Source organism: Hirundo rustica, chromosome 8 (assembly GCF_015227805.2).
Source record: "Hirundo rustica isolate bHirRus1 chromosome 8, bHirRus1.pri.v3, whole genome shotgun sequence".
Lineage (NCBI taxonomy): Eukaryota > Metazoa > Chordata > Aves > Passeriformes > Hirundinidae > Hirundo > Hirundo rustica.
Genome location: NC_053457.1, coordinates 31,918,330 through 31,936,386, shown reverse-complemented (window position 1 = coordinate 31,936,386; position 18,057 = coordinate 31,918,330). Strand labels below are relative to the sequence as shown.

The following is an 18,057-nucleotide window of genomic DNA, read 5'->3' as shown; positions in this document are numbered from 1 at the left end:
AGTGAGATTTGCAGATGGAAAAACGTGAAAAACCTAAAGATGCGAGCGCAGGGCCCCGTGAGGGCCGTGCCCAGGCACTCCTGCTGAGAACACACACAGCAAACTCATTTTCAGCCTCCAAAATGCAATCTGATTTTATTCCAGGCACCGTATCCCAGGCTAAGTGGGGGAAGTGCCTGTCCCCTCCTAGCTTTGCCCTGTGTTGACAGCGAGGGCAGGGCGGCACTGCTGCCACGTCGCTGTTTCAGATCGGGGCTGAGACGAGATTTTGCAGGAAAATCCCCCAATTCAGGGTCTCAGCCAGCACCAAGCAAAGCAGGTGACCCCTGCAGCAGGGGGGACAAGTCTGATGTCCCAGCACTCAGAGCAGGACAGGCACTGAGGAGTGTGGTGGCAGGAGCTGTGCTCCCTCCTCAGCAGGGATGTCCCAGCCCAAGGTAAGAGAAAAAAAACCGCAGCCAGAACGCAGCTGCCAGTGACTCCAAAAATAACTGTTCCTCCCTGTGCCCTTCCCAGAAATAGAATCTGAAACCACAGCATCTTGGCCAAATTGGAATTTGCATAGTTCTGCGAAGCATTTCCTTCAGTTAGGAATGATTTAATTATTCTCCACTTCCTCTTCTAGAAATCATTCCTGGATAATGAGGTTAGCATAGAGCAGATATGTTTCAGTCAAGGAATAGATGTAATTTAGTGCCAGAAGGCTTTTACAGTTGGGGAAAAAAAAAAAAAAAAAAAAAAAAGAAGAGGGATTTTTGGACACTTCTAAATAGAAGCAGCAGGACAGGGAAGGTTTGCTATTAAATTAGAACAGTCTGAGACACCAGACCATCGGGTGCTTTAACCCAGCGCTGTGTCAGCCCCTGAAGAATCAGAGCACAACCAGCACCCCCCCTGCAGCCCAGATTCTTGCACAAGGGTTACAAGGCACATTTTAAATAATTATTATTAAATAATGGCAAGCTGCATTACTGCCAGAGAATTGTATATCTCTGCAAATTGGATCACTGAAGTCAAAGTACAGTAGAGCTAAAATCCTCCCAGCATTAAATGGAGGATCTGGCGCTGCACCTTCCTTTGGTCCTTGGGAACTGTGAATCCTGCATGGCACTCAAGTGTATTTTATGACAAATATCCTGCTGAACCCAGCTTTTATTATTCAAGCAACAGTTAAAATAACCTGCCTTATCAATCAAATGTAGGTACTGCTGCAATTAAACAGAAAATTACTTTCCTTCTGAAGCCTGGCTGGATAGACACTGAGAGGAACAACTCTACCTTAAGCAGCTCCACTGACCAAACAAGTTCTTTGGAGCTTTTCACTATTAAACTATGCTTTCAGAACCTTAACTTTTATTTTTTAATTATTCCTGGATTATTTTTTACATCAGTTTAGCAAATTTCTTCTACACAAAACCAAAAAGTGTCCGGAGAAGCTAATGTCAAACGTGTAATTATCATGTCTTCGTGTATGATCTAAACAAGAGCAGAAAACCTCAGCAACACAGTATTAAATTAAACCTGCTCTGCTTATACTGAAAACCTTGCATTTAATTTGCATATTTAGGATGCAAAATAGGGAACAGAAGAATTTTACAGAGTGTCCTTGAAAACAATTCAAGCCAAAAACATCCAAGACACTTGTGGCAAACCTAACGTGGTGAGAAGGATGATCAGAAAATGATTCTGTTCCACTGAGGGCTGGGTCATGGCTTGAGACTTGGCCAAATGTTCCTGACTGAAGGCAGCAAACAGCCCCTCTTCAGCCTCACTAAAAACTTGGCTTTTTTTCAGTTTGTCTAAATCCTCCAGTGTTAGCAGCCCCACAGTTACTGAGAGAGAGAGAGAACAGTTTCAGAAAGATGTAAATCCAAATGATCTTGAAAGACAAAAAAATATGAAAATGCTATTACTGTCTAGTGAGACTGCACATATTTTTGATTTATATTTCTAAATATTTCACCAGAAAATAATGTTACAGTGTATACACTGCATGTTCCTTTGAACATTAAACAAGCTATTAGGGAACACACTGGTTATTTCTAGTTATCCTGAATACATTCTGGGGCAGAGGAAAAGCATTTCTTCAGCTTTTGTGTATCCAGCACCAGCTCAGGGAAGTCAGACAGCTGCTCTCAAAGCAGACTGGGCTTCCAATCCAGCTTAGCTTGGCAGAAGAACTTGAAATGTGTCTCTCACCAAAAGATTTTCAAGTGGAAATGCAACAACATGTTAATTAGAAAAGTCTTTACACGGCAAAAGGCTCCCAAAGAACAACTCTGTAGTTCATGTGAGCCCTTTCTAACACAATCTTTACATGGGGAAAAGAAAATCGGAAAGAAAGAACAACAGCATAGAAAAGAGGATACAAACCCTTGTATTTGAGTATTTCCCAAGTAGTGATTAAACCCTTCAGTGGAAAGCTGCCTTGATCACCAACCAGAACAGACCTAGAGAAACCTGACATGACACAGTCACTCTCTCCTGGTACAACACCTGCAAGATCTGGTAACAATTTTAAATGACAGATTATTAGAGAACCACGAACTGATATACAAGATTAGCATTGTTTCAAGTTAAAAACAAAATTCAGGCACTTTTTAATACATTCTCAATACAGGTCCTTTCTTCTAACCAGGGAAGCTCATATGCAACATTTGGTACTGAAGTTGCTCTTCCAGGACAAGACTGGATGGACTAAGAGCAAAAAAAGGGAAAAGTCACTAATAAAATACATATTGAGTATATAAAGCAGTTTAAAAGCTCAGAAAGCCTCCCAGCATTGCCCACACCGGGTCTGCAGCCTGTGCCCACAGTGCCAAATGTAGAATTGCCATTTATTAACACCCAAAAATGCCTGTCCCAAACCAGAACAAGGGCTGGCGAGGACAGGCAGCTCTAGGCAGCTCCTGGACAACAGCACAGCACTTCTCATTCCTAACCAAACATCTGAGTTCAGAGCAGCAATGGAACAGGCTGGACAGGGCTTGGAGCAGGCTGGGATAGTGGAAGGTGTCCTTGCCCATGGCAAGGGTGGGATTTAAGGTCCCTTCCAACCCAAACCATCCTGTGACTCTCCAAGTTAACTGTCCCCAGAATCAGTGATTAGAGTAGCCAATGCTCTCCACACAGGCACCTGAACATTTAAAACAACAAGGAAAGTTACTCAGGGGTTGTAATTGATCAGTGCACATATTCCTCCACAGAATTTCGTATACAAATACAATACACAATTTATTTCTTTCAAAACTGTGTACAAAATACAGCATACATAACAAAGACATGAAATATTTACAGCTGTAACATTAGTTAAAGGCTTGACCTTGCTTTAACGAGAAAAGCAGCTCATCAGCTGCTGTTGAATAGCTGGTGAGGATGTTCAGGTTGTTTCCTAGACTCAGGCATCCCATATCAGACTGTGAGGAATCACATTAATCTCATTTTTACCCTGGTTATTTTTTCAAATGGATACCTGATGCAGTTCTACACAAAGACAGAGTCTTTTTACATAATCCTGGATATCCAGCTCTTGACAGTCCTCCAAAGAACTCTGCACTTTCCTCCACAAAGGGTTTGCTTCTGGCACTGTATTGAATCAGCTAAGCATTGCCAGCCCTCAGTCTCACACAAAACTGCAGATGCCAAGCTGAGAGTGTCTCAAACCAGGAGATGACAGCAAAAACCAAACCTTGTTTTCTGTGGACACTCACGTGAGCAAAGCAGATCAAAGCTCAGCACTCAAGGGCTGCCTCACCTCGGCACAGCTCAGCACAGGAATCAGCATTAACCCAAGCATTTTGCAGTGTGGTTATGATTAGTTTAGATTCACAGATAGACTGTGTTAAGTAGAATAAATGTAGTTACATGTTGTGGTGTGTGTAGTCTTAATTCTAATCTAAATTTTCCCAGCTGTTTGAATTCAGCTGATAGAAAGCCTGCAAACAAATCTAAAGTGCATTAATAATGATAATGATTAATAACAATATTGCTAGAAGAAAACTTCAGAAACCGTTTAGTCTACCTTCCTACTCTTGTATTTTTGAAAATCTCAAAGCTCTTGACCAAACTGATATGGGAGGGGCTTTTTTATTGGCAAAAGGATAATCACCACAGTAATTCTTTGCCCATTAACAGGCAAAGCCTGTATATACAGGGATTAATTCACTAAAGCAGTTACTTCCCTTTGAAGTCAGAGAACTTTTTAATAGTGCTTTTCATCCTTGCTTGTTTCTTTGTCTAAGGCACTGCTTGTTTTACAAATCCCACTTGTTAAGTGTCACTTGCCCTGGTTTTTCCAGGAAATCCTCTGGGAGTCTCAGCCTATAATGTTCTAAGCTCCACTCAGAGTGAATCATCAGTGAAAGGCGAGCTTTAAAAATGAGATTCTTCTAAGTCAGTCAAAACCAGAAAACCAATCCTTCCCTCCCCAAAACACTTGAAACAGATTGCCAATTACAGCAATTAGGATGATTTTTCATATATTAAGCTTCCTGTCTCTTGATTATTAGTTAATTAGCTCTCCAGCACTGAAGAGGTTTCTGCTGTAAATAAAATGTCTAATTTTAGAGTAAACAGAGACAAATAAAAAAATCAAATACTCCCCAACCCCCTGCCCTTTCTTCTCTCTTAAAAAAAAAAGGGAAAAACTGTGCTAGAGAACCACAAACTTCCAGGAGCAAGGAATTCTAGGCTGCAAATTAACAGTGCCTCCCTTTAAAGTTTGTAAAATTCTATGAATGTGGAAAGGCCACTGGGAGGTAGTCTCACAGCACTCCCATTACCCAGCTTGTATCTGTCCTTTTGCAGAACTACCAGAGCTTTTTTAACCCTATTTCAGAAAGATTTCAACTCAACCTTTTATGAAAGGAGAACTATAAATAGGCTCTTAGATTAAAACCCTTAACTGCAGAGAAGGCTGGAAAGGGAGGTGGATATTATCCACTTTGTACTTTCAGGAGTACAAATTGGGGCTGCAAGGGCTTAATTACAAAGATATCCTTAAGAACACACTGAGGGCTGCTGTAAAAATGGCTCCAATTACAGCAGCTCCACAGACATCACTCCACCTGGGAGAGAGGAAACCAGCACTGCTCCCTCTTTGCACCCCATGCTAATGCAGGCAGCACGTCCCAACTGCAGCTCCACTCCACACGCCAGCTCTGCTGCACGTGGAGAGCCCCTTCTCCCAGGTGGATTAACAGAAATGCCAGGGATTTGGGTTCCTTTGTTTGCACTTTGAAATCTCCAAGTGGAGATGAACTGCTGGCATGAGCTAAGGGAGCTAAATCCAGTGCTTGGAAGTCTCTCAGGCAGAAAGAAGTTTGGATTTGAATGTGGAATTCATGATTTCACATGAATTACTCACTCTCCTGCAATGGGGAATTCATGGTTTTCCCTATGATTCCACTGTGATGATGTATTCTTATTTATGGTGTCATCAATGCCTTCTGTAATTACAAATAAATGGGTAATTCACAATCAGCGTTCAGGGAAGTAATTTTCATATGGCATCAAGAAAGTCCTTATGGTTTCAGTACTCCTGTGCTAAGAATTTTGCAATTGTGCTCAACTGGATATTTGAAGTTCCTTCATATATTGTACCTGAAATCAGAAGAGAACAAATTAGTAGACTCTAAACCCACAGTGAACTTATGAAGAGAGACCAAAATATCATCCTAAATTCCAATTAGAACAATTATGAAATGAAGCTTTACTGTGCAAGTACTAGCACAGAATTATAATTATTTATATAATATTATAAGCGTTCATATTTTATTATCTGTAACAATTAAAGCACTTTTCTGGCTGGCACCACCAAGATATTTTCCTTTAAAGCAATTCTTAAATAGCCAACAAAATTGAAGAAGTTCCAAACGTTATTAGAATAAAACCCCAAGGATAATATTGTTAAAAATATCAAAGGATTGTGTCCAAGGATTATCCTGATAAGCAAGAAAGCCTTGAAAAGAAAACTCCACATGGATTCAGATCTTAAGGCCAATGAAGGTATTTTCAATTCTTTAGTTTTTAACAGAAATTTTCCTAATAGAATGGGACACAGTGTTTGTGTCTGTATTTTGTCGGTATCTCATGAAATATTTTAACTAGCCTTGCATGTACATACATTCATACCTAAAGTTTTATATCTGAGCCTTCGAATTAGTGTTGATACAGTCTCAAGGAAAAAAATATCCTGAGGAAAACAGCCAGCCCTTCTTCCTCAAACTTTAACAGCACTAAAGCTACAAGAGATACTTGGTAAGAAAGTGTCACTCACCTATCTTGCAGTCACGGTAGTACTTTTCTATCGGGTAATTTTTGGTGAATCCAACACCTCCCATCCATTCAATACATTTACTGGTTGTCAGTGTCGCAACCTATGAAGAGTTTCAGAGTTTCAGGATTCAACTGCATCACAGTGGTGGTAAAACCTCTACTTTGCACCTAATTAATAACAAAGCAGGGAATAAAGCAGCCACAAGAACAGGGGGGAAGAAGGATGGGTATTTTGGTATTCATCTTCAGCAAGCCATTTTAGAATAAAAATGACATAAATCGGAGACATCGGGACTTCACTAATTGTTACAGCAATAATTTCTGTGCAAAAGACCAGCAGCGGTGTGCAAGACAGCAGTTGCAAAGAGGGAGAAGTCATCCAGTTTTGAGTCATTTTACGGCTCACAGATGTGACCAGCAGAGCTGAAATGGTCACAAATGAACTCTTTACAGTGTCATTTCTCATACCACAGTAAGATTTCTGAGAAAATGAAATCTTTCTGGATAAGTGAAAGTATTAATTCACTTTCCTCTTTTAGTGTCGTCGGTTGGTTTTAAAAATTTTACTTAGGGGCATGAGCAGCTTATTCTTTGGCAACTTACTTTAGATTCTGTGCATAGACTGAGAAACACAGAATGGTTTGGATCTTAAAACTCATCTCATTCCAACCCTCATGCCATGGGCAGGGACACTTTCCACTAGCCCAGGCTGCTCCAAGCCAACCTTGGACACCTCCAGGCACGCGGCGTCCGAGATAAAAATACATCCAGAGATTTCACAGCACAGAGGAATGACGAGTTACACGCTGGGTAACAGAAGGAGCTTTAGCAGCAGGGGAGTGAAGGCCTGGAGTGAGGGAGCTGCAGGTACCTCAGCAGTGAAGTACTTGGCCATGCTGGCCTCCTTGATGGCCGGCCTGCCCGTCTCCGCCAGCCGCGCCGCGTTGTAGGTCAGCAGCCTGGCAGCCTCCAGCTGCGTGGCCACCTGGGCAATCTGGTGCTGCATCCCCTGCAAGGGCAGCACAGCACTCAGACAGAGCCACAGCCCCCCTGGAGCTCCCAGCAACAACCATTCTGCTCGCCACGGAATGTACCTGCCCTCTAAAATAAAAATATGAAATTCGGGTGGGAAGAAATTCTGTGTTCCTTCTGTGTTTATCGACAGAGGCTGGGAGAACTCCTGGGCCACTGAAGTGCTTTCAGGAATTGCAGTCCTTTTTCCCCCTTTCCTGCTCTTGGATTCAGGAGTACTGGGGTTCTTTTTGCCTGACTGGCTGGACAGAGGGTTACCTATTCAAACCCAAGAATATAAAGGAAAATTTGATCCCAATCTTAACATCCTCCTGGGGATTACAAAGGCATGAGGAAGTCAGAGCTGCGTTCTCATTCTGCAGCTGCTCATTGAGACAAAACCAGGTCTGGCTCCCTAATGAGCTCAACCAAGGAAGACTGGTAAACAAGCATTCCCTGAATAAAGTGGAGAACTAGCAAGGTGACAACTCCTTTCCTTGTCCCACAGGCACAAGACAAGATTTAGGAGCAGCTTAGAGGTATAGAGGACACGACTGAGGAATGGATTCAAGGGGAAGGAAAGAGGTGAGGGAGCTCACATCTGAATGGTATTACAGAAGAATGGGTTTATTTAAGAACACCCAAATATTATGATCATGGAAAATGAACATTTAGTAGTCTAAAACACAATGAAATCTTTCATCTTATTAGAACATTAACACCGTTCCCTCAGATCTGCAGAAATATATAGGCAGGTCAAAATACCAAAATGATTTGGCAATTATAAATTCCATTTCCCATTCAAAAGACGTAGTTCCAATCATTTCCTAGGCATCTATGAGTGCTTCCTAAAATTTACATAAATTATGAGTACTGCTAATGTTCCTTCTCTTCAGCTGAGATGTAGGTTTCTTTTAACATGAAAATTACTATAGTAATTACAATTATGTATCTTCCTTATTAAACTATACATCATTTTTGCAACAAAAGAGTCCTTTTCGCTGCAAGAAACAGATATTATAATGAAAACTAAATGTCTTTGTACAACACAGGAAATCTAATAATTCAATCGGTTTTCCTCATCTTTTTATCATTTCTAGTGCCTCCAGAAAAAGCCCTTCCCCTACACCTCATGAAAGGGTATAAAAACTGGAGCACAGTCAGTATAGTGTGATATTAAAATCAGAAGGCAGTTCCACGTGTATTATTTTCACAGAATGTCAATAAGTTAGCAAGCAAAAGGAATATGTCAATAATATTTTTAAGTTTTAAATTATTTGTGCGGCACCTGCAAAGGCACACAGGACTGAATTGATTAATTTTACGTGGCAGATGAATGCTCATCCAGAATTTTTTTTGAAAAATTCTTCTCAAATACTGAGGAGGAGAGACAAGACGTGAAGTGGAACACAAATTATGCAAATCATAATATTAATTTTACTATTTACTGTGGTCACTGTTCTTTCTTGGAGGTAACATGTGCCCATTAACAAGTACCTGGAAATCAAACACGCTTTTCCCAAACTGGACTCGCTCCTTTGTGTAGGGAACTGTACGGTCAAAACACCCCTGGGCCAGTCCTAGCATCTGTAAGGAAAAATAAGGATTGGGACAGAAAAAAACTGATTAATTGAATGCACCTAATGGAGATGGATAATAATTGGTCAACTTCTGGTCAGGCAGGTTGATATCCAGGAGAAAAGTTGTTTTCTTCCTACCTAGATATTGCTAAAACTTCTACAGAAAATCCTAAGAGCCAAAGTTTTACAGTTATCAGGCAAACTGAGGTAAGTTATAATAAATAAAAGTTTGAGGAACAAACGTATTACATGCCCATTTCTTACCACAGGCAAATATTTGTGAAAACACTGCCACTCATTTTTTGAACAAAACTTAAGGGTCAACTGTAATTGCAAAAATATTAAGTGTTTTCTTGGAAAATTCGTAATTGCTTAAGAAAATGACTGTAAACTGAAGATCTATAGATCTACATTACCCCGTTAAAGGAAAAATAATCTGAATGATTAATCAAAACTATTTTCATAATCAAAATAATTTCTCATTTTCTAGAGGACACCAGACTGAATCGCCAGAATTAGCAATTTATTTCAGAAATTAGAAACTTAGTGGAGTGGAAGGAGAGAGAACATTTTTTGGACTATCTTCCAACCCTGCAGAACAATTGTAGAAGAATTTAGATCAGTTTTGTCTTTCCACAACGGCAGAAGCAGTAAAGTCTCACATCAGGCAGCTTAGAAAAGCTACCTTTAATGATGTACAACAGAAAAAACCCCAAAAGATACATAGGGAAACAAAAAAATAAAATATTGCAGCCTGCTGCTGATCACCCCCATTATCAGATTTGTCAAATTAGAACAACCGAAAACATAAACTTCAGCACCTGTAATAATATTGCAGCAGCCTTGCACTAAAACCACCTGAAACTGTTTTCAAAGCCACAATTACATTTTATAAGATCTTCATTATCTTTTAAAACGATTACTGCTGCAAAACTAAACTCAATACCACAGGGCTTTAGAGCTGCTGTTCTTGTCAAGTCCATTTCTCTTAATTTGAAGGTGCCAAGAAAGCAGTAGCTAAGACATAACAACTACCTGACCTTAACTTTTAATTAAGGTGTAACTTGGAGTAATTAAGAGTAAAATCCAGATCATGTGTTTTACTGCCAGAGCCTTTATATTATTTATATCTCTGGGAACAGTGGGGCCCACAGCCCTTTTTAAATGCCATATCAGATTCAGAGGTAATCTTTAGAAATGATGGAAAAGCCAGCTCAGTGGAAAATCTCAATTTCATGATGATTTCTTCTGGTCTGTCTGCAAACCAGGGCAAAAGATAAAGAGATTGGTAGTATAGAAATAGTGCACACCAAAGTATAAACAAAGAAAAGGTTTCTTTCAAAAGTAAATTAAAAATATAAAAATTTATCACAAGTAATTTTATTCTAGGGCTGAACCTGATTTCCATTGAGATCAGCAGCCTTCTGAAATCCAAACTGACTTTACAGCAAAATACAGCATTTTGAAATAACTCCAAGGTCAGTAAATATTTTCCCCCAAGATGCCATACAGCGCAATTTTCAAAAACAACACTGAACTGGAACAGTTCTGCTAAAGAAAAATCACACTTATTTTAAAAATAAGTTGACTTTTATAAATAAGTTGAATAACTTAAGTAAGTTAAAAATCAGTTAGCACTAGGTTACATTTGCCAGCCCCATGCAATCCCAGCTGGAAGCATTAACATTATACATTTCAGTGTGCTGAATTTCCCAAAGTTAGTTTTCTTTGTAAAATAAATTTTCATCGTGGAAGACAAGAACGTGGACATAATTCAGTAGCAATAAGTTAACGACCACAGACAAGCTAATTGCCATTTAATGCTTTTTAAGTCTATTGCTTATGTCACCCCAGGAGAATTTTGCCACCTTCACTGTAACTTTGCTACGGGAACAGTGACATCTAGTGGCACTTGAGCTTTTAATAAAGTATTTTCTAAACAGCTTTAAATATTCCACAATTTTCAGTCTCAACTCAAATTTTATCCTGGCTGAGCTCAGTAATTAACCAAATCACCCACCTGTGCAGCAATCCCTATCCTGCCAGTATTGAGCATTCCAATGGCATACTTATAGCCTTGTCCAACTTGTCCCAGGATATTGCTCTCAGGAACCTAAAAAATAAAACCACCCAATTACTGCTGCTCTGTTTTGCTTTGCAACTCCTAAAAGGGTTCACAAGTTTTATCAATTGTTCTTTGTAAGGGGAAGGCATAAAACATAAACCACAATTTGGTTCCTAGGAAACCTGATTAGAGCATTCCCAGATTAACATGGCTATAAACTGATGACTGAGAAAATCTACATCAAAATTTAAGAAATCCAGCCCCTCTCTAGACTTCTGTGGGAAGAAAATGTTAATATGTCCAACAATCAGTGTGTCCAAGGGGAAAAAAATAGGGAATTTAGTTCATGTTCTTTCCCTATGTGTGGTCAGGTTCCAGTTGTATACAAATTATGCTCCAACAGCTGAACTCACAATACCTTCACGTTGTCAAACGTGACTGGGCAGGTGGAACACGCTCTGATTCCCAGCTTGTCCTCCTTTTTCCCCACCTGAAGCCCCTCTGTGTTGCGATCCACTACGAAGCATGTAATCCCTCTGTAGCCCTGGGGGGAATAAAAAGTAATCAAAACCTGGTTTTCATACCAAAATCCCTCCAAATCTGCTACCTACATCCACATTGGGGACAAACCTGGTTCTTGCATATTCAGCTATGTCATTTTTTACTGGACATACTTTACTATAGAACACTTTTTAGCTTTCCACTTTGCCTTTTAACAACAGGAATTTGCCAGCTAAGTCAGAAAGGTTAGAAAAACATAAGACTGTTAAGTCCTGTTACTCAGAACACCACCAGTGCTGTGCTCTCCATCTAAGCAGCCATGATCCTGACATTTTTATTTCCCCTGGTTGGAGGAACTCATTAAATTGCTCACCAGCTTCCCAAGTTTTGCTGGGAAATATTTTTAAAGGTGTGCAATCAGCTAGGAAAAGGTGCACAGAGTATTAACCTCCAACATCAGATTATTAATATAAAACCAGTATTTTCTTACATCAGCAGCTGTCACTGAAATGCAAGAATTCTGCAGCAACTTACTAAGGATGGGTCTGTATTTGCCATGACAAAGAAAACTCCTGCATCCTCTGCTAAGCTAATCCACATCTTTGAGCCATTGATGATGTAGAAGTCTCCTTTCTTTTCAGCTCGAGTCTTCAAGGAAAAAGCATCACTGCCAGACCCAGCCTCCGAAAGACAGAAACTCCCTAGCTGCCAAGGAAAGGGGAAAAGCCAATTTAAGTTTTACAACTATAAATAAATCCTACAAGGAAAATACTTAGAAGCCAGCATAAGTCTCTTAAATTCAAACATTTTAACCTACTGCATTAAAGGAACTGAATTTCAGCTATGGAGATTAAGAATAGAAACACTGTGTAATTACACATCTCTCAAAGTCAACTGCTTTACAGTTCTTTTCCACAGTAAATTAAATTTTAATGAAACTAATAAGTGCCTTTCCACTTTTACCTCTCAGCTGCTGATGACAGGATGTATCTATATCCCCACAGATCTCAGCTCTAACCAGTGTTTCAAAGTTCACACACATTTTCCAGAGCTGCAGACACACATTAGTCACTGAATAAAAAATCCCACTAACATTACTAAGCAATAATGTAATTTTAATAGTTAAGTAAAGTAAGACTTGGACTCACTGTATCTTTAGACACCCTGGGCAGGTAAGTTCTCTTTTGTTCTTCTGTTCCATAGGTGGTAAACAACTTATTCGTTAGAGTGTTTTGGAGTTCACACACAAGAGCCACGGCTGGATCGACTTTGGCCAATTCTTCCACTGCCAATATGATTGAAAAAAATGAAGCTCCAGTTCCTCCATATTCTTCCCCAAGCTCAATACTCATCAGCTGAAACAGTAAAGGTGCAAATATATAAATCTGTTGGTCCTGATAACTGGAAAGGCTAACATTGAATCCAGGAATGAACACCAGGATTTTGGCAATATAAGTCCTCATAGCTGCCCAGTAAGGCACAGAGGACTCCTGGCTTTCTTCTCCATCAACACCTGGAGTCATGGCCTTTCCAGCATCCAGTTATGCTTATCCAACTGAAAAAAAAAGTGAGGAAGACAAGGAACTAAAAGATAAGGTGAAGTATGTGGTATGGAGGAGATGGAAAAAAAATTACAGTAAAAGATGGAGAGCGATAATGCTGTAAAGAAAGTTGTCATGAGATTGACAGCTCCAAAAGTTTTAATGATTCATAGTTCATTTCAATTATATCCCTCAATCTTTTCATCTTAGAATCTGAACAAGGCATAGTTAGAGATTCATTAAATGATGTTGCTTTCCAAATGAAAGATTAGGTAAAAGTGTGCAGACCCCTTGTTCAAACAATCCCTGTACGATGGAATCTTCCATTTTCGCGTTCTCATCCATCTTTTGCACGAAAGGTGCAACTCGTTCCTGGGCAAATTTGGTCACTGTAACAAAGAGAAGAAAGAAAATGTGTAAATATTCCAACAATCTCCTTGGGGATCAACAGAACAGGAATGTGGTGCTTCTGACAGGTCATGCATGTGTTCTGACTCTCCCAGAAAAGTAAGTGGCCCAAGCAGCACAAGACATAAAGCACAATTCCCGCCCCCGCAAAAATCTCAACATTTGACTAGAAATAAATAATGAAAACAGAATTTTAAGCTAAATCATCCCTTTTACTTAGAACATTTCAGAACTTTAACTCCAGAGATAATAGCTACCCATATCTTTCAGCATGGCCTCCTCTTCGGTGAACGTTTGAAGTGGAGCACAGACAAGTCCATCACTGGCTAGATTTGGCTTGAGTTCTGATTTGGAAGATCTAAAAACACAGGGAGAAACCCTCCAAGGAGCCAAGCGTGCTGGCACCTGTCTTCTCAGCTGCTGGCAACAAATACAGAACATGCAAACAGTTACATTTGTATGCAGACAGCAATGTTTAACTTTACTCAGTGCTTTTATTCAGTAAATGATCAGGAAATATAACTTACATTGAATGTTCAGCTTGAAAGCTTTTCGAGAAAATATAACCTCCCCCTCCCCTGTGTCCTAAAAGAAAATATCCTTTAATTGCTTTTCTTTTAACGTGAAACAGTTTTCTATCCGGAAGTTTACTAACACAAGGCTATTCTACAAAGTATGCACCAACATTTTTTTTAGTCAATTTTAGTGTTTACAGCAAATAAACCCTGCTGGCAGTATTTATTTTGATAGATGATTTTGCAAGTCTGCAGCAATATTCAGAGTACCGAGTGTATATTTCAACAATTAATACTTCCATTAACAAATATATTAAGAGTAAATATCAAATACAATTACTTTTAGAGGCCTGCCAGCTTTAATGACTGATTTTAGCTTTCTCCCTGCTTTTCTAGGGACCAGCAGCTCTTGTTTCTAAAGCAATCTGACAGCTCCTCATGTGGATTATTGGTATTTTGCTGTGAAAGGGCCTAACTTTAAACTGCACTGTGTATTTGTGTGTTCAAACTGAATTCTTATCCACCACTTAATGATTTTCAGAATAAGCACACATTTTGTAGACAAAGTCCTGGCATTTGAATGCTTCTGTACAGCTAATTTCTATACAGTTAAAATCCCAGTATGCTGATAGTGTAACTATTAATTAATGAGCCCTGTTTGATTCATTTTAAAACCATGGGAAGGAACTAAAATTAAGTGATTTATGCTTATGATCCCCATTTGTCCAAAATATACAACAATGATTTCAAGAAGCATTGGTTATTCAACCAAAAGAGCAGAGGTTGAGCATTTAACTCTGGGGAATAGCATTAAGAGAATGTGGCAAAAGTCACAAAAATGAACGGTACAGAGGCTTTTGGGAGGAAGCTACACACAGAAACCTAAAAACTTTTGTGTTCAAAGACTTAATTACCTCACAGCAGGCTTGATTTAGAAAGGTGAGTTTGGTAAGAAGGTCAATATGCTTTCCAAACACAGAACAATTTCTTAGGATTTTAAGGGAAGTTGGCATAAAGGATCTGGCTCAAAAAGTAATGGGCCAGCAGTAGCTAAAATGTATTCCTGAAAAGCAGCCCAGTTTGACTGTGTCTCAAAACCAGCAGGACAGAACAATGGTTCTGCTCCGCTCTCACAGCTCCCCAAACCCACTCTGGGGCTGATGTCCACAGACCTGATCTTTGCGACAGATTTCTGTCACTTCTGCTCCGTGGGTCTCAAGTGTGGAGACACGAATGTCTCACCACGACAGCTGCTGACAGAAACGCCCAGGAGAGACACAGCTGTGCCATAAAGTGTATGAAAACACGTCTGCCAACACGCATTTTTGGCAGCACTCATTCTCAACCCCAGAGTGAGGAACAGACTGGCTGTGCCCTAAGCAGGCGCCTGTTTAGCTCACAGAGCACAGGGCAATTCCACAATGCACACTGTGATAGCAGCATTCCTCAAAAAACAGCAGAAACTCTGGGGTCAGGAAGTAAAAATTCCTTTGATCCTTCTAATAATTCCCCCTCTTTCATGTTGGCTTTCAACACTTGTCATCTCCCTGGCTGAAGAACTGATGTAAAACACATCGATGAACTCTTTTGGAGACAAAAGCAAAAGTCTACTGTGTTAAGGAAACCCTGATTTTGGCACAAGCAGCTGCGCATAAAATAAAACCCAACAGCAAACAGTCAGAGGTGGTAAGAGAGAAAATAAATATTGATGTGAATATTCAGTGTTTATTCACATCCAACACCCCTGGTGACATAAAACAACGACTGGTGAGCAGGGCTAAGTTATGAACACATGTGGATGGTCAGCAACGTTTTCAAATGGTGATGGAGTTACTGGAGTCACTGTGTGCCTTCACAGAATAAAGAAAAAGTTGTTTTAATAGAGATTAAACCCCAGGCAACAATGTTCTGGAAGCAGTCAGGCAGGAATGGATTGTTTGCAGAACATGCAGCTCTGCTGGGGTCACCTGACACCCAGGTGTGCAAACATCCACCTGTGCAAGTCTGTCCTTGGCAAGGTCTGAGAAGGAAAAACCTGAGCACACACATGCACGTTTCTGTTTAACACCGTGCTGCCTCCTGAGCAGTGACAGGGCTGCAAACCACACACACTTCCTGCTCCTTCCACTGCTGCATTTCCAAGCACAAAGGAAAGAGCGTTCTCCTCCATGGTGGCACAAATAAGGTGAATCACTGGGAATATAAAGCATAAAATCATAGAGTGGTTTGGGTTGGAAGGGACATTAAATCCCATCCAGTTCCACCCTCTGCCATGCTCAGGGACACCTTCCACTGTCCCAGGCTGCTCCAAGCCCTGTCCAAGCTGACCTTGACACTTCCAGGGATGGGGTGGCAAGAGATTGATTCTCTGAGCACCCTGTGCCAGGGCCTCAGCATCCTCACAGCAATCTGGGATTACCTGTCCTGAAAGCACCCCAGGCTCTCCCTCCTTCCCATCACTTTCCCTGAGAGTGGCAGGGAAAGGTGGCCAAAGGATCAGACACTCATCAACAACGCTTTGGTAAGTTCTTGTCTGAGACGCGACCGAAACGGTGCTGCGGCAGGAAAGGAATATTCCTAAAAAGGTTTCTCACCTTAAAAAGTTTTAGAACCAGTGGGATGCATCCAAGGGATGGGATTAATGATGGCAACAGCCACACAAAGAGCAGCAACTCACAGCTGGGCCAGAGGAAAGATAGCCCATGTGGAAATTATGTTTTAGTTCAACATTTAGGTTTAAAAACTACATAAATAATCAAGTCACTACATTATTGTTTACCTTTTCTTTTTTTAGAGGCCATGTAGTATCACTAATTTCAGGCAGTTATTTAAAGAGCATGCGCTTTACTCAAATCTTTGGATGCTGCTTCCCTGCCTTTTTTCCCTGCTCTTCTTGTGTAGGTAGTGATTTATGCTGCTGCAGGATTCAGACTGCTTGCCCTGCTAAACACAGGCTTTTGAGAATTGGTTGCTGATAAAATTGATTTTTCTGTTTATCTCAATTCTTACCTCCACCTCAGCTCTTTAAAAGATCAGTTCTCCTGGATTCCTTCTGTTTGTTTTACAATCTGAAACAAGATTTTAATGCTGGGCCTGGCAGCAGCATTAAGATATAGACAGGAAAAACCCAGAGCAATGTTTTCCTCAGCTCACTTTGCTCGCCTTGGTGACTTCCACTCCTGCATCCACCCCAGCTGGTTTCCATACAGCTCCAATTTCCCAGCAGAGAAGCCTCGCAATAGGAAGCTCACCTTCATTTCTGGGGTTTGTTTTCTTTATTTCAGTTTATTTCCAGAGCCACAACACACCAGAGAGCTGCATGAGAAGGTGCCAAGCCAGCACATCTCACCCTGCACAGCCAAGGCACATGTGGCAACAACACTGGGTCCCTGCATGTCTTGATCACACCTCATGCGCCAGGAGTGTGTTTAGAAAAACAAAGAATATTCCGAATTTAAAGAGACCCACAGGGATCACCCAGTCCAGCCCCTGACCCTACACAGACAACCCAAAATCCCACCCTGGGTATCCCTGGCAGCGCTGTCCAAACCCTGCTGGAGCTCTGGCAGCCTCAGGGCCGTGCCGATTCCCTGGGGAGCCTGGGCAGTGCCAGCACCCTCTGAGGGAAGAACCTTTTGCTGATACAGAACTAAAGGAGACCTCAAAGCGCCTCTGCTGCCAGGACGGTGCAGCCTCCTCGCAACCATTCCGTAGGACTTACGAGAACTTTGCTTAGCACGAAGTTACTCAACACCGCCCCTCCACACACAGATTCGCAGGGCAGAAGGAGAGAAGGACTTTTCCCCCACCACCCCCGACGCCTCGCAGAGCTGCCCCCGCAGCCCGACAGCTCCGAGCCCCGGAGCAGACACCCCCACGCAGCCCCAGCAGGCTCGGGAGCTGCAACAGCTCAGCAGGACACGGTGCAGCGTTCCCTTGACCCCAGTTCCCCTCGCCCCTCTCCCGCCCTGAGGCGTCACCTTCGCGCAGCCCCTCAGCCAAGCGCCCGCCGCCGCCGCCATTTTGGCGCCCGCCCCGTGACATCACGACCACCGCCACCCGCGTGACGTCAGAACCACCGCCCCGGTGACGTCAGAGACAACGCCCCCCTCCGCCGCTCCCGCCGGCGCGCGCGGGTCTCGCGAGACTGCGGTGGGCGG

At 41.5% G+C, this 18,057-nt stretch overlaps 1 protein-coding gene across 2 annotated transcripts; it reads right to left on the bottom strand.

The window, feature by feature from the left end:
- Positions 1 to 3,208: 3,208 nt before the first annotated feature.
- Positions 3,209 to 17,988, bottom strand: ACADSB (acyl-CoA dehydrogenase short/branched chain). 2 transcript variants are annotated; one of them, XM_040071269.1, is made up of 11 exons: positions 17,878 to 17,988; positions 13,640 to 13,799; positions 13,263 to 13,363; positions 12,582 to 12,788; positions 11,968 to 12,138; positions 11,351 to 11,476; positions 10,888 to 10,980; positions 8,785 to 8,874; positions 7,148 to 7,285; positions 6,278 to 6,377; positions 3,209 to 5,601 (listed from the first exon to the last, which is right to left on the bottom strand). In XM_040071269.1, exons 1-11 carry the CDS (start codon positions 17,917 to 17,919, stop codon positions 5,531 to 5,533), a joined length of 1,299 nt encoding a protein of 432 aa, XP_039927203.1. In that variant the 5' UTR covers positions 17,920 to 17,988; the 3' UTR covers positions 3,209 to 5,530. The 2 variants fall into 2 exon arrangements, with proteins under 2 accessions (XP_039927203.1, XP_039927202.1); XM_040071268.1 differs by having other exon boundaries at positions 13,640 to 13,802; positions 17,878 to 17,958.
- Positions 17,989 to 18,057: the final 69 nt, after the last annotated feature.

Bases quoted from the DNA above. Each gene is read 5' to 3' on its own strand.
- ACADSB (XM_040071268.1), bottom strand. From the start codon at position 17,919: ATGGCGGCGGCGGCGGGCGCTTGGCTGAGGGGCTGCGCGAAG. The intron at 13,803-17,877 runs GTGACGCCTCAG...ATTTGTTGCCAG, and splicing joins GGCTGAGGGGCTGCGCGAAG to CAGCTGAGAAGACAGGTGCC. The intron at 11,477-11,967 runs GTAAGTTGCTGC...TATTCCCCCCAG, and splicing joins CAAATACAGACCCATCCTTA to GGCTACAGAGGGATTACATG.